Raw genomic sequence first — 15,680 nt, 5'->3', positions numbered from 1 at the left:
ATTTAATAAAACAACTAAAAACCCTTATTATAAAACCAAACATACACACAAACATACCATGCATCACTTGTAATGGCCTAGGGGGAAGGAATATCTCAACTCCCCCATGCCTGGCGACAAAGGTGGGTCCAGGAAAAGTTTGAAGTCCAGGAAAAGTTTAGCCACTGGGTTCTCCCGAACCGGTTCAAACTGGCTGAATCCCGCCACTGCTTTTCCTCTCCCTCCCCCATCATCCTGAGCCCCTCTTGCATTTCCGGAAAAAGCCGAGCCCGCCTAGGACCAGTTGGGTTTGGGTGGGGGACTTCGACCCATGGGATTTTCAGAGGGCTGAAAGGAAACCTTTAAAAGCCGGCCTCTCTAGGACAAGGGTAGGCAACGTGGGCTCTTCTATGACTTCTGGACTTCAACTCCCAGAATTCCTGAGCCCGTCATGCCAGCTCAGGAATTCTGGGAGTTGAAGTCCACATGTCCTAGAAGAGCCAACTTTGCCCACCCCTGGGCTAGGACTTTGCCACTCTGTTGGAGCTGAGGGGAGGGGGCTCTTTTGTGTATGTGGGGGGGAAAGCCACCTGCTGGGACTTGCAAGGGGGGTCTTGCAAAGGCCTCATCCATTCTTTGGAACTAGCAAGTTGGGGGGGGGGTTGAGGCCCTACCCCCATGTTCCCCTGCAGTCATGTACCAGCAGGGTGGTGGTGGTGGGGGACACACAAGAGTTTCAGCCCAGCCATCCTACTCCCCCCTCCCCATTTCCTGAGACAGCCTCTGAATGGGAGTGGGGGTGGGAAGGTTTGCATTACAAAAGAGGATTCCTCCCTGCCCCCAAAATTCTGGATTTCACTTTAAGTGGGATGGGGCTACACCGGTATTTTTGTGGTGGGCTGGTGTGTGTGTGTGAGAGAGAGAGAGAGAAATTAAGATTTAAGATTTATTAGATTTGTATGCTGTTCCTCTCCCCAGACTCGGGGCGGCTCACAACAACAACAATACAATACATAGAACAGTGTTTCCCAACCTTGGCAACTTGAAGATATTTGGACTTCAACTCCCAGAACTCTGGGAATTCTGGGAGTTGAAGTCCAAATATCTTCAAGTTGCCAAGGTTGGGAAACACTGACATAGAATACAAATCCAATAGAGTTTAAAAACAAGATTTAAAACCCATAGATACTAAAAGCAATCATAACTGCACAATCACACCATTCTCATATACAGTATTACAGTCAGGGGGGAAAAAGGTGGTGGTGGGGGAAAGAGATAGTTATTCCCCCCATGCCTGGCGACATAGATAGGTCTTCAACATCTTGCAGAAGGCGGGAAGGGTAGAGGAAATTTGATTCTCCGGGGGGGGGGGTTGATTCCAGAGGGCTGGGGCCGCCACAGAGAAGGCTCTTCCCCTGGGTCCCGCCGAACAGCATTGTTTAGTCGACGGGACCCGGAGAAGGCCGACTCTGTAGGACCTGATTGGCCACTGGGATTTGTGCGGCAGAAGGCGGTTTTGGAGAGAGAGAGAGAGAAAGGAAAAGAAAGGAAGGAAAGAAAGAAAGAAAGAAAGAAAGAAAGAACCTGACATCTGGGAGCCCCTTTTGCCAGGAACGGCTTAAAAGGCAGAAGATTTGGGGAGGAGGGCATCAAACCCAACACACATAACTATCCCCAAAAGACGCCCCATTATTGATGGGATAATTTCCCTATGCCCCCTTTTTTTTGGAAGGAAGGGGGTTAATCTCTGTTCCTGGAAAAGAAACAGGGTTGGGAAATCTGGTTAGTTCCTGTGTCTTTTATTTGTTCTGGTAATTGGTGTAACAAGCAAGAGTTTACTTTCTTCATCATCATCATCATAGTAATCATTATTATTATTATTATTATTATTTATTTTTTATCTTTATTTTTATTGTTTGTTGTTATTGTTATTGTTGTTTGTTGTTGTTGTTGTTATTATTATTATTATTATTATTATTATTATTATTATTATTTGTCTAGTTGCTTCTCCTCGAGACAGCAGAATTGAGGAGAAGCAGCTAGAGAAATTAGCGAAATACACAGACCTGAAAATCGAGCTGCAACGATTCTGGCATAAGCCCGTGAAAGTGGTCCCAGTGGTCCTTGCCACGCTGGGCGCAGTGCCAAAGGATCTCAGCGGACATTTGAAAACCATCGGAATTGGCAAAATCTCTAGTTGTCAATTGCAAAAGGCCGCTTTACTGGGATCAGCAAACATAATTTGCCACTACATCACACACTCCTAAGTGTTTTTAGTTGTTTTATTAATTGGATTTCTACATGCTGTTTTTATCATTGTTGTTAGCCGCCCCGAGTCTGCGGAGAGGGGCGGCATACAAATCCAATAAATAAGTAAGTAAGTAAGTAAGTAAATTAATTAATTAACTAATTAATTAATTAATTAATTGGATTTGTATTCTATTGTATTTATTATTGTTGTGAGCCACTCCGAGTCCTCGGAGAGGGGCAGCATACAAATCTAATGAATTATTATTATTATTATTATTATTATTATTATTATTATTATTATTATTATTATACCTACAAATATTTCTTTCATTCCCGTACACTGTATCCATTCCATGTTTATTATTTCCACTTTTTATAATCCAACAGAATTTTAAAAGAAAAAAACGGGAGCTTTACGACCTCTTTTCCTTCTTTTGGTTTACTCTGCTTTATTTATCCAGCAAAAACAAAAGTTCCGGGGGTTATACTCTTCTTTCTTTCTTTAAATGGTGCTTGTGCTTCAAGTCAGTATTATTCCTCTTCATTATTCTGAGCTCCCAATTTCATTATTTTTGTAAATCTGAAGTCTTGTTTTGTTTTGTTTCCAAACTCGAAGGTAGAAGTTGTTTGTGGACCAAACTATCTCATATGTAAGCTGGTGTGCCGAGATTTCTCCAGGGTATTTACAGTACGTCCGGTGGAGATCCATTGGTCGTTTTCATATCGTCGGTGTTGGAAATCAAAGCAGCTGTTGGCATCCTTTGCACCTGGATCAGAGAATAGAGAAAAAAATGGAGAGACAATACCGATTAGATGCAGGAGCTGGACAAAGACCTCCTACTGCTCGGTTTGGGAGCTGTGGAGAGGTCAGGAGAAAAACTGAACAGAAGAACCCAGAGGAAGAGTCTATCAACTCGGAGGTCCAGCGTAAAATCTTCCGGGAGATGTATTACCAACAGGCCGAGGGTCCCCAAGGACTTTGCAGCCAACTCCATCACTTTTGCCGCCAGTGGTTGAAGCCAGAAAGACATACAAAGGAACAGATGCTGGACCTGATTGTTCTGGAGCAGCTCCTGTTCCTTCTGCCACCAGAAATGGCCAGTTGGGTGCAGGAGTGTGGAGCAGAGACCAGCTCTCAGGCGGTGACCCTGGCAAAAGACTTCCTCCTGAGCCAGACGGAGAAGAAGAAAGACCAGGTCGAACTGCAGGTGAGATACCTTCACCTTCAGATTAATATATGTCTATAGATATTCTCAATCATTCAGGTCTAAATTTTGTTTCTCATCCAATAATCTTCTTCAGTTCTGAGTTCTTAGATGACAAATGAGACATTTTCAAAGGAAAAAAACCAAGAAAGTCAGGTTGTCTTTTGGAAAAAGCATCTTTCAGACATTGATATAGTATGTCTTAACTTTTTGGCATTATTAATACAATGGCTTTACCTCTGAAGATATCCAGTTTTGGCTTCTAGAGCAGGTGTCCCAAAACTTTTGGACCTCAGAGATTATCAAGGTCATACTTCTAAATCCCGCGGACCACCACATTTGCAATTTTAAGTCCTGCAGACCACTAATATGATTTTTTAAAAAGATAAATACCATTGTAAAATAGTGATGAGAGAACCTCCATTTTATTAATATGACATGGGTCTATTTAACATAACAAAATTGTAAATGCTTATTTAATAATAACAAAATCTTTAAACGTTGTTTAATTGTAACAAAATTATTAAAGATAGTGTAATTATTACCAAATAATTGAAGCTTATTTGACAGTGTTTTGCTGATATTGTTTGGTTACCTTACAGACATTGATATATATTGATACATCAAGAATTGTCCTAAAAATGCGAGTTCCAGGTGTATTTATAATTGGAGAGGAGAGAGGACCAGGTCCTGTGGCACTCCACTGCTTATCGACCTCTGTCCTCACACTAACACTGACTGTGATTGGCCAGAGAGGTAGGAGGAGAACCACTGTAAAATGGTATCTCCCACCTCCAACCTCTCCAGCCGTCGCCCCCCCAGAGATCTTGCACCCCACAAACTAAAGAGTAAAGAATAATAATTTATTTCTTCGGATGGTCTTTGAGTATTGCATTGGCAATTCTGTGTTAGCAAAAACATCAGAAGAGAAGGATTTGGGGGTCGTGATTTCTGACAGTCTCAAAATGGATGAGCAGTGTGGTCGGGCGGTAGGAAAAGCAAGTAGGATGCTTGGCTGCACAGCTAGAGGTATAACAAGCAGGGAGAGGGAGATTGTGATCCCGCTATATAGACCGCTGGTGAGACCCCATTTGGAATACTGTGTCCAGTTCTGGAGACCTCACCTACAAAAAGATATTGACAAAATTGAACAGGTCCAAAGACGGGCTACAAGAATGGTGGACGGTCTTAAGCATAAAACGTATCAGGAAAGACTTAATGAACTCAATCTGTAGAGTCTGGAGGACAGAAGGGAAAGGGGGGACATGATCAAAACATTTAAATATGTTAAAGGAGGGAAGTGTTTTTAATAGGAAAGTGAACACAAGAACAAGGGGACACAATCTGAAGTTAGTTGGGGGAAAGATCAAAAGCAACGTGAGGAAATATTATTTTACTGAAAGAGTAGTAGATGCTTGCAACAAACTTCCAGCAGACGTGGTTGGTAAATCCACAGTAACTGAATTTAAACATGCCTGGGATAAACATAGATTCATCCTAAGATAAAAATACAGGAAATAGTATAAGGGCAGACTCGATGGACCATGAGGTCTTATTCTTCTGTCAATCTTCTATGTTTCTATGTTTCTATTTCCCCTTCTGTGTTTCTTAATCAGGTCCCAAGGCCTCTCTCGGGGGCCAATCCTCAACATCTGGATAGAAAGGGCAAGCCCTTAAGTCTTTCCCAGAAACTGCTGGTTTGGAAAGTCTGCCGGGAAAGTCGACGTTTGGGCATCACACCAGGTAAGAGGAGGTGCTCCTAAGTTGCATGAAGTTCTTTCCAGAACGTCCAGCTCTCTTTTGTCCTTCGGATGCTCCTCTGCATAGCATCTCCCTCCTCCTTATTCTTTGAATGAAACATGCTTTTAAAAATTCTCCTTCTGTCGCTTTTGTCTCCTACCAAAGAGATTATGGCATGTGTAGGACTTTATTCCTTTGGAGCAGGAACTGATGAACCCAAAAAAGCAACTAACCCTCCAATTCAGGTAGGAAAAAGAACAACCAACCAAAAGAAGTGGGGGGCAGGGACAGTTTGCCGAGCTTCCATTCTGTTAGTATGGCTGGGATTTTTCCACCAGTAACATGAAATAGAGAAATTTAGGCTTATTTTATTTTATTTTTTTATTTTATTTTTGTCCAATACGCAATGAGGGTTTTAGTGTGTATATATCAATATGCACATATTAAAATACATGATGAAGGTTATAGAGGAGATACTCATAGTTGTTCTGTTGAGCTCTCTGGTCTACTCCTCCCAAAAATTCACAGGTACAAATTTCAGACACACACACACACACGTTTGAAAATTCAAAACAATGTTCTTTATAATGAAAAAGTAACTTAACCTAAGCCCTCTTCTGGTATAGCAAAGAGCACTGGTCTCCAAACAAACTGGTAATTTGTACAAGTCCCTTATCAGTTCTGAGATACTTAGCTTGCAGTGTGAGGCAATTCACAGTCCTTCTTCTTTCACAAAGTGAAACACACTTTGCTCTGGTATAGTTTCAAAGCAGGGAAAAATCAGCACACAAAAGGTCAAAGTCAATAAAGCAGTCACGAAACACAACGATCAGATAATCCTCCACAATGGCCAAACCCACAGGCTGCTCTTTATAGCAGCCTCACTAATGACCACAGCCCCACCCAACCACAGGTGACCTCATTTTCTTTGATAATAATCTCTCAGTTGTTGCTGCCTATGCATCGCTCTCCACATGCGTGGCTATATCATTAACTCTTGCTCTGAATCCAAGGAGGAGCTAGATAATTGATCTCCTTCTGAGCTGTCTGCCACACTCTCCTCCTCCCTGTCACTCATGTCTTCTTGGTCAGAGGAGCCTTCATCATCAGATTCCACTGGGGGCAAAACAGGCCTGCAGCATGTGGATGTCTCCCCCACATCCACAGTCTTTGGGGCAGGAGCTGGGCCAGAGCTAACCACAACACATAGTAAAATATATTTAAGAAAGAATAGAAAAGAAGATATAGTAATAGAACATAGCAATGAAAGAATAGAAGAATAGATATAGGAATAGAAGAAAGGTATAGGAGATATAGGACAGGGGACGGAAGGCACTCGAGTGCACTTGTACTCGCCCCTTACTGACCTCTTAGGAATCTGGATAGCTCAACCGTGGATAATCTAAGGGTAAAGTGTTGGGGGTTTGGGGATGACACTATGGAGTCCGGAAATGAGTTCCACGCTTTGACAACTCGGTTGCTGAAGTTATATTTTTTACAGTCAAGTTTGGAGCGGTTAATATTAAGTTTAAATCTGTTGTGTGCTCTTGTGTTGTTGTGGTTGAACGTTGCAGCATATGATCTTGTGGGCAATACTTAGATCTTGTTTAAGGCGTCTTAGTTCTAGCCTTTCAAGACCCAGGATTGATAGTCTGCTTTCGTAGGGTCTTCTGTTTCGAGTGGAGGAGTGAAGGGCTCTTCTGGTGAAGTATCTTTGGATATTTCCAAGGGTGTTGATATGATTGACATGTGACCCACAGCTTAGCCTTCTTAAAACTGTTGAGGCCTGAGGCATTAACTATTTACCCTGAAAGATGCCTAATACTGGTAGGAAATCAACTTCTTTCTTGCCCAGTTTTTAATCTGGCAAAGAAAGCGTTCCCTTTTTCATTCTAACTTTTATTTATTAGATTTATTTATTTATTAGATTTGTATGCCGCCTCTCTCCGTAGACTCGGGGCGGCTGGGGATAAGTCAACCAAGGAAAAGAACCTAAGACATTTTTCCTAGCCTCGTCGGTTAATACAGAAACTTGCTTTTCTTCCTTTCTCAGGATCCCGTGACCTTTGAGGAAGTGACCTTTGAAGATGTCGATGTGTATTTCTCCAAGGAAGAGTGGTCTCTGCTGGATCCAGAACAAAAAGCCCTTCATAAAGAAGTCATAATGGAGAACTACAGAAATGTGGCTTCTCTGCGTAAGATTCCTTGTCATTAACTCTAGACCAGGGGCATAGTTCCCTCTAAGCTGAGCAGAGAGCAATCGCTCACTTAAAAATCATCATCAACTCAGAGTTTTCCAAACCTGCCCAGAAGCCGAGAGGGAAAGAGTGAGAGGGAAGGAGAGAGAGAGGAAGAGAGGAAGAGAGAGAAACAGATAGAAAAAAGAGAGGAAGGAAAAGAGAAAGAAAAAGAATGGGAGTAAGGAAGAGAGAAAGAAAATCAAAATCTAGTTTGAAATTAGCTCAACTATTTAAGTGGCATTTTGATATTGATAGAGTTGCCCTATTATGAACTCACTGTTATAGACACACAGTACAGTATTTTATTTTGAAATTCTCTGAGGCAAAACAGGGTGGGTTTTTTATTTATTTGTTTGTTTGTTTGTTTATTTATTTATTATTTCTGTGCCGCCCAGTCTCAAGGGGACTGCCGCTCAGACACTATACTTTTCCGCCCCCCCCCCCAAAAAAAATTAGAGGGAACACTGACCAGGGGTCCACAAACTTTTTACGCAGGGGGCCAGTTCACTATCCCTCGGATTGTTGGAGGGCCGGACTATAAAAAAAACCTATGAACAAATCCCTATGCACACTGCACATACCTTATTTTAAAGTAAAAAAGTACTATTTAGAGGGGGAAAGAAGTCTGAAATTCATACATGTTTTAAATTTTCTTTTGTTAACATCTGGCTATACAAGGTTTTCTTGGTTTATAGAAAAATGTATAAAGAAAGAAGGAAGCACTTTGGCATAATGATTAATAAGTTAGAAATATAATTGGTGTTGTACTTTTTGAAGGAACATTAAGGAGGGAATCTAATTAAAAGAAAAGTATGTACCTGGATGACAATATTAGAAAAAAAAAACTTTTGCAACTTTTTTGATGATTGATATTAATTAATAACAAAATACTGCATTTTGTTCAAGGAATTTTTTAAAAATTTTTTTATCTCAACATACATTCAAACAATACAGTATTTTTTTTTTATTTTTTTTCCCTCCAAACAAGTTTTAGACCACTTTTGTCCGAGGAAAAGGAGAATGGATCTTCTCTTTGTGCAAGCCAGGACATAAGTTCTCATTGGAGGTATGTTCCCAAGAACTGGTTATTTCCGTAAGTCGGGAAGAGTCTAGAGCAGCGGTCCCCAAACTATGGCCCGCGGGCCGCATGCGGCCCACTGAGGCCATTTATCTGGCCCGCGGGTGAGTGACAGGAGTGGCAGACGCATCCTGTGCTCCTGGCCAGTGTTCCCTCTAAGGCGCGCGGCCACACAGCCACGCATGCAAAAACAACCCCTTGTACAGCCTTTTCCAAGGTTGCGCAAAGGAGCCGGGCATTGGAGTTGGGCTCTGGGAGCGACAAGGAAAGTGCAGAGGCTGGCGAAGTTTTTCTTGTTTTCTTGAGAGAGAGAGAGAAAGAGAGAGAGAAATGTTTTGCTTATTTTTTTTTGGCTAAACGTCTGCCACTCCTGTCACTCACCTGTGGGCCAGATAAATGGCCTCAGTGGGCCGCATGCGGCCCACGGGCCATAGTTTGGGGACCGCTGCTCTAGACTCTTCCCGACTTACGGAAATAACCAGTTCTTGGGAACATACCTCCAATGAGAACTTATGTCCTGGCTTGCACAAAGAGAAGATCCATTCTCCTTTTCCTCGGACAAAAGTGGTCTAAAACTTGTTTGGAGGAAAAAATTTTTTTTAAAAAAATACCTGAAAAGTGGTCAAAAGCAATTTGGTTAGATGCCCCATATAATAATTTGCCATCTAATATTTGAGTGGGGGGGGAGGTCCTCCTTCATTGATTTTTCTTCGTTTTTGTTTCTCTTTAATTTTACCAATATGATTAATGACGCTCATTCTCACCTATTTATCCCTTGTTGATGGGAAAGTCCCTGTTGGTATTATTTTTTAAAAATGACTTTTCTCATATACAGTATGTTCTGTCTGGGTGCCCCCAGACTTCAACACCAACTGGAAAAAACAGCCAGACACGCTGGTAAAAGCAAAGGCACTTTATAGTTTGAAAAATAAACAGAGAGAAAAACCTGTTCTTCCCAACGGGCAGGCTATGAGGCTTCACAGCAGAGTCCTGACGGCCAGACAATACAGCAGACTTCTTGCTGGCACACACACCACTGTAGAGAATAAGACCCACGCCTTTCCCCCCAAGGTTTCAGCCTTCAAGGCCACAAGCCAGAATCAGAGACGCCAAAGATCACAGCCAGGTCCCCCCAAAGATAATACTCCACAATACAGGAAGGGTGGGTCTGCCTTTTCAGCCTTTCTGGGGAGAACCACACCCAAACCCAGCTGTTGCCTATTTAGGGCTGGAAATACCTGGCTAATTGTCCCCTTCGTTGTGCTGCTCTTCTCTGCCTGAGATCGATGATGGCTTGTGCATTTTCATCTAAGGACTCCAGGCTGCTTGCTGGGGAGAGCTCCACCCCGGGGGACTCAGGCTGTTCTCCCTCTCCCTCGGCCTGATATTCCTCCTCCCCGTCTGCCTGGGCCTCCTCCTCCTCCTCCTCTTCCTCATCCTCCCCCTCTGAGCATGGAGCCGGCAGAGGTTCAGCCGTTCCCTGAGGAGCCTCAGACGGAATCACAACACAGTAGAACCTATTATTATTATTGTTATTATTATTACTACGGTCAGAAGCGTTTGTGACCAGAGGTTCTACAGTTGGCTACTTGGTAAATGTTTTTCCTTTCTTTACTTTGACATTTTGACCTCGAAACAGAGACTTCTGACAGAAACAATGTTGTTTCCTTGCAAACCTATCATGACCCAAACTAGAAACATAGAAGACTGACGGCAGAAAAAGACCTCATGGTCCATCTAGTCTGCCCTTATACTATTTCCTGTATTTTATCTTACAATGGATATATGTTTATCTCAGGCATGTTTAAATTCAGTTACTGTGGATTTACTAACCACGTCTGCTGGGAGTTTGTTCCAATCATCTACTACTCTTTCAGTCAAATAATATTTTCTCACGTTGCTTTTGATCTTTCCCCCAACTAACTTCAGATTGTGTCCCCTTGTTCTTGTGTTCACTTTCCTATTAAAAACTAGACTAACTTATCTGGCATTGATGTTACCTAATATAGTTTGGGTCTTGAAGCATCTCCCTTAGACTCTCCACGATTGACCTCTCCAGTTTCCTAAGAGGCCAGTAGGGGGCGTAGATAAATGCACTGGTGTGCCTTTCGTCCCCTGTCCAATTGTCTTTCCTTGCTCTCACTTATCATATATATTTTTCTTCCTTTCATATATCCTCTCTTCTAAGTTCACTTTACACTTATATATATTACTACATGTCTATTTTTCTTCCTATGTATTTGTGTATTGGACAAATGAATAAATGAAATAAATGAAAGCAACAAAGCTCAGAGAGCATCAAGTAGCCATGGTGATGGAGTGGTTGGAATGCAGTATTATTATTAATAATAATAATAATAATAATAATAATAATAATAATAATAATACTGTGTTCCGTTCTGGAGACCTCACCTACAAAAAGATATTGACAAAATTGAATGGGTCCAAAGACGGGGTACAAGAATGGTGGAAGGTCTTAAGCATAAAACGTATCAGGAAAGACTTCATGAACTCAATCTGTATAGTCTGGAGGACAGAAGGAAAAGGGGGGACATGATCGAAACATTTAAATATGTTAAAGGGTTAAATAAGGTCCAGGAGGGAAGTGTTTTTAATAGGAAAGTGAACACAAGAACAAGGGGGCACAATCTGAGGTTAGTTGGGGGAAAGATCAAAAGCAACGTGAGAAAATATTATTTAACTGAAAGAGTAGTAGATCCTTGGAACAAACTTCCAGCAGACGTGGTAGATAAATCCACAGTAGCTGAATTTAAACATGCCTGGGATAAACATAGATCCTTCCTAAGATAAAATACAGGAAATAGTATAAGGGCAGACTAGATGGACCATGAGGTCTTTTTCTGTCGTCAGTCTTCTATGTTTCTAATAATAATAATAATTTATTAGATTTGTATGCTGCCCCTCTCCGCAGACTCGGGGCGGCTCACAACCTACAGTATTTTAGGTTAATTCAACTCACTGCCAGGCATTCGAACCTCACCGACTCAAGGTTGACTCAGCCTTCCACCCTTCCAATGTTGGTAAAACGAGGACCCAGATTGTTGGGTGCAATATAGAGATTGGAAACTTCTTAGAGAGGGCAGTGAAGCACTACAAAGCGTTACACAAGTGCTATTGCTATTTCACCCCTGAGCTACAAATATTGAAATGCTGCTGTTTGTGATTTAGAATTAAGGGTTCGTCGATTTTAGGCTTTTTATAACTATGTGGTTGTGGCCAGTGGTGGGATTCATCCAATTCGCCCCAATTTATTTATTTATTTATTAGATTTGTATGCCGCCCCTCTCCGTAGACTCGGGGCGCTCACAACATATAATAAAACAATTCACAACAAATCTAATAAATTAGTCTACGGAGTCTACGGAGAGGGGCGGCATACAAATCTAATAAATAAATAAATTTAAATTTTTTTTAAAAAACCCATTATTAAACCAGACATACACACAGACATACCATACATAAATTGTATAGGTCCGGGGGAGGGGGGAATGCCTCAATTCCCCCATGCCTGACGGCAGAGGTGAGTTTTAAGGAGTTTATGGAAGGCAAGTAGGGTGGGGGCCGTTCTAATCTCCGGGGGGAGCTGGTACCAGAGAGTCGGGGCCGCCACTTAGAAGGCTCTTCCCCTGGGACCCGCCAGATGACATTGTTTAGTCGACGGGACCCGGAGAAGGCCAACTCTGGGACCTAATTTGGTTCAACCAGTAGTTTTTGTGCAGTTCGGTGAACTGGCTGATCCCATCACTGTCTGCCTTCCCTTCAGTCACTCCTTTTCTCGCCTTGGCTGTTCTCCTAGTTTTTGGTAGGTCACTCTTTCTCACCTATACAGGGACTACAGGTAACCATAGTCCTCCACTTACAACCACAATGGAGTCCAAATTAAAACATTTTTTACTTCTTTTGCAGTTTCGCCAAACAGGATGAAAAGGCAAGAGGATTTTCCAGTAAGAATCAATAAGAAACCAAAATTGGAATCAGTTGTATCAGAAAAGGCTTTGAATGATAAAAGAGATAAGACAGTAAAACAGTCACAAGCACAACCACCCTGGCCACTCCAACTTGGAAAAAACAGCCCGTCAGTTGTTGAAATAAATAACGATACCTCCAAAATTGAAAACATTCTTCCTGAATGCTGGACAGTGCAACAATACATCAGTTTTTTAAAAAAATATGACGGACTGGAAGTTTCTAACAAAAAGTTAGGTTGCAAGTACTGTGCAAAACACAGCGACCTAAAAATGCAATGTGTCCATGTGTCAAAAGAATGGAAATATTTTCAGATTCAGCCAACAGGGAGAAGTAGAGAGGCAAATCTATCTTCTCTAAGGAAAAAAATGTTTGAACATTTTTCATCAAGCGCTCATAATATTTGTAAAGATACCATAAAACAACACGAGGAGGCTTCACTGTTAGAACAGAAGACGAAAGAAAATTATGAACAAACTGTTTGTAGAGTGTTTAATACAATTTACAGCCTGGCACAAAGATGTAAACCACTTACTGACATAGAAGGTCAGATAGAAGTGCAAATTAAAAATGGATTAGATATGGGAATAGGATTACACACATGTAAAACTGCATTGAAAATAGTAGATTTCATTGCAAAAGGAATTAAAAAACAATTATTCACTAAAATTATTGAGGATAATCTGAAAATATGCTTGATTATTGACGAAGCCTCAACAGTATCTTGCAAACCCGTTGTTATACTTTTCTTAAAAGTTGAGGATTCAGTTACATCACCAACAATTTTCCTGGAGCTAGTTGAATTGGAAAACCAAGATGCAGAGACAATATATTGTTCAGTTATGGAAAGTTTAAATAAGGTTGGGCTTACGAAGAATTACCTAAAAGAAAATTTAATAGGCTTTTGCTCCGACGGTGCCAGCGTTATGCTTGGGAGAAAATCTGGAGTGAGCAGGAGGATAGCAAAAGAGTTTCCTAACATCGTAATATGGCACTGTTTAAACTACCGCCTCCAACTTGTTTTAGATGATTCGATAAAGGAAATAAAGCAAGTAAATCATTTTAAAACATTTATTGATAAGATATACACTATTTTTCATCAATCCAATAGGAACCAAATTGAACTTAACAAAATATCCGAACAACTTGGAATTGAAATTATAAAAATCGGTAGTGTTTTGGGACCAAGGTGGGCTGCCTGTAGTTTAAGGTCAACCCTAGCTGTGTGGCACGCTTATCCGGTGCTACACCACTGTTTTCAATCAAACGAAAAGTACTTAGGCATGGCTGCCCGCCTTGAAAATATATATTTTATAACTGATTTGGCGTTGATGATTGATATTCTAAACGAAATTGACCTCCTTTCAAATGAACTGCAGGCAAAAAATGTAGATATAACCAAGGCTGAAAAACTTGTGATGAGATCTATTAAAGCATTTCAAACACTCGGAAGGCAGAAGGGTCTTTATGAAAAAAAAGTTGACGAATTAATTACTTCGGAAGCCTACAAAAATATAAAATTTGTAAAAAATCATCAGTTTGTTGGGCTTCCTCGGGAAAGACTTTTAGGAAACATCGTAACGAATTTGCAGAAAAGACTAATGGATTGTGAACATTTAAAAATGGATCATAGCCAGTTTCGAGACAAGTGGCAACTTCACAACAGGAATAAATTACAATTTCTCGAATTTTTGGAGCCAGATTACTGGAATAGTGAAGTGGTAGTAGCAGGTGAAGAACAATTGCTCGTATTTAATGACATTTTCAATTACCAAATTGATATTTCTGATTATCGATATTTTGTGGGAAAGGCTGTTAAAAATCCCCAGAACTATGCAATTCCTAAAAGTGTTCAAAGAGCTAAAAATATTGTCAAAACAATTGCTGTAAGTTCAGCAGAATTAGAGACAGGTTTTTTAAACATGAACATCATATGTTCAGAGAAGAAAGGTCACCTAACTGTTTCTAATATATCGAACATATTGACTATTAGTCTAATCGGCCTACCTCTCAAGGAATGGGATCCTACTCCTACGGTGAAAAAATGGTTAGCGGTAAATGACACGGCCGATGATGAGAAAATTGCAAGTGTGGACACTAGTCGAAAAGCAGTATGGAAATACCTGACATAACAGTAGTTGTGGTTGGCTCTGGGCCAGCTCCTGCTCCGAGGACTGTGGGGGTTGGTTTGGGAAAGTCCTCCCATTATCAGTGACCGGTTTTACTGCCAACAGCTTCGGACAGTGAAGCTTCTGTGTCAGGGGAAGATTCTGGGAGTGAAGCAGGATCGGATGATGAGGTAGTTACAGGCAGCCCATTAGCTAATTACTCCATTAGTGAGTCGTCATCATCGTCATTAGACTTGGAAGAAGAGGGATTCATAGATGCTCGCAGGCGCAGGTTTATGACAAGGAGGGAACAATTGTGCAAGTATTATTGCCCCTGTGGCTGGTGCAATTAGGCTAATGGGGCTGCTGATAAATTGCCAGCGTGGTTGAGAGCGTGCGTCGGAAATTATCCATTTGGTGAGAGAGAAATGCTGTTTGCTTTTGAACTGCTTCAGGATTTACAAGGACTTTTTTGAACAATTCAGTTAAGTACAGCTTGAGGACTCTTGAAGGGGGGTGACTGTGACATCTTCACAGCTGCCTCTTATCTGCTCTGCTTTTGTTTTTCACAGCATTCCAGGCTCGTGGTTTGTGGGAGAGCACTTTGGCTGATTTAAAGTGCGTGTGTACAATATTTTCTTGTTGATAAACCGACTCTTTGTTTACTTTACAACCGTGTGTGTTTGAATTTACACTTTGGACTTAATTGGGGCTCGTAAGGTGAAGCCCGGCATAACAACAGTTTTACTGGTCTTTGTCAAGTATTATGTAATAGTTTTCCATTAATATTTAAAGTTCTTTTTTTAATCTGTTTCATTTTTAATGTATATATTTAATAAATATATTTTTAAATAAAGTTCTTTCTTATTACAAAATCTAGTTTTGTGTACCTCTTTTATTTAAGTGTTTGGAGGCTTCATGGCTGGCACACTAGAGGGAGGGGGGAAATAGATGGGGCTTTGTAGGCCTGTGGGAACCCAAGGACCTTCGCACAGGAGTTTGGCCAGAGGAAGATTAGATTAGATTTATTAGATTTGTATGCCGCCCCTCTCCGAAGACTCGGGGCGGCTCACAACAAGATGGAAGTACTAGG

At 41.2% G+C, this 15,680-nt stretch overlaps 1 protein-coding gene across 1 annotated transcript; it reads left to right on the top strand.

Moving 5' to 3' along the window:
• Nucleotides 1–3,020: 3,020 nt before the first annotated feature.
• Nucleotides 3,021–15,334, top strand: KIAA1586 (KIAA1586 ortholog). The gene is made up of 5 exons (XM_070743892.1): nucleotides 3,021–3,437; nucleotides 5,051–5,177; nucleotides 5,340–5,419; nucleotides 7,228–7,369; nucleotides 12,420–15,334. The coding sequence occupies exons 1-5, from the start codon at nucleotides 3,021–3,023 to the stop codon at nucleotides 14,609–14,611; spliced, it is 2,958 nt and encodes a 985-aa protein (XP_070599993.1). The 3' UTR covers nucleotides 14,612–15,334.
• The last annotated feature ends 346 nt before the right edge of the window (nucleotides 15,335–15,680 follow it).

Source organism: Erythrolamprus reginae, chromosome 2 (assembly GCF_031021105.1).
Source record: "Erythrolamprus reginae isolate rEryReg1 chromosome 2, rEryReg1.hap1, whole genome shotgun sequence".
Lineage (NCBI taxonomy): Eukaryota > Metazoa > Chordata > Lepidosauria > Squamata > Dipsadidae > Erythrolamprus > Erythrolamprus reginae.
The sequence above is the reverse complement of the archived record's forward strand: the minus strand, read 5'-3'. Positions and strand labels throughout refer to the sequence as shown.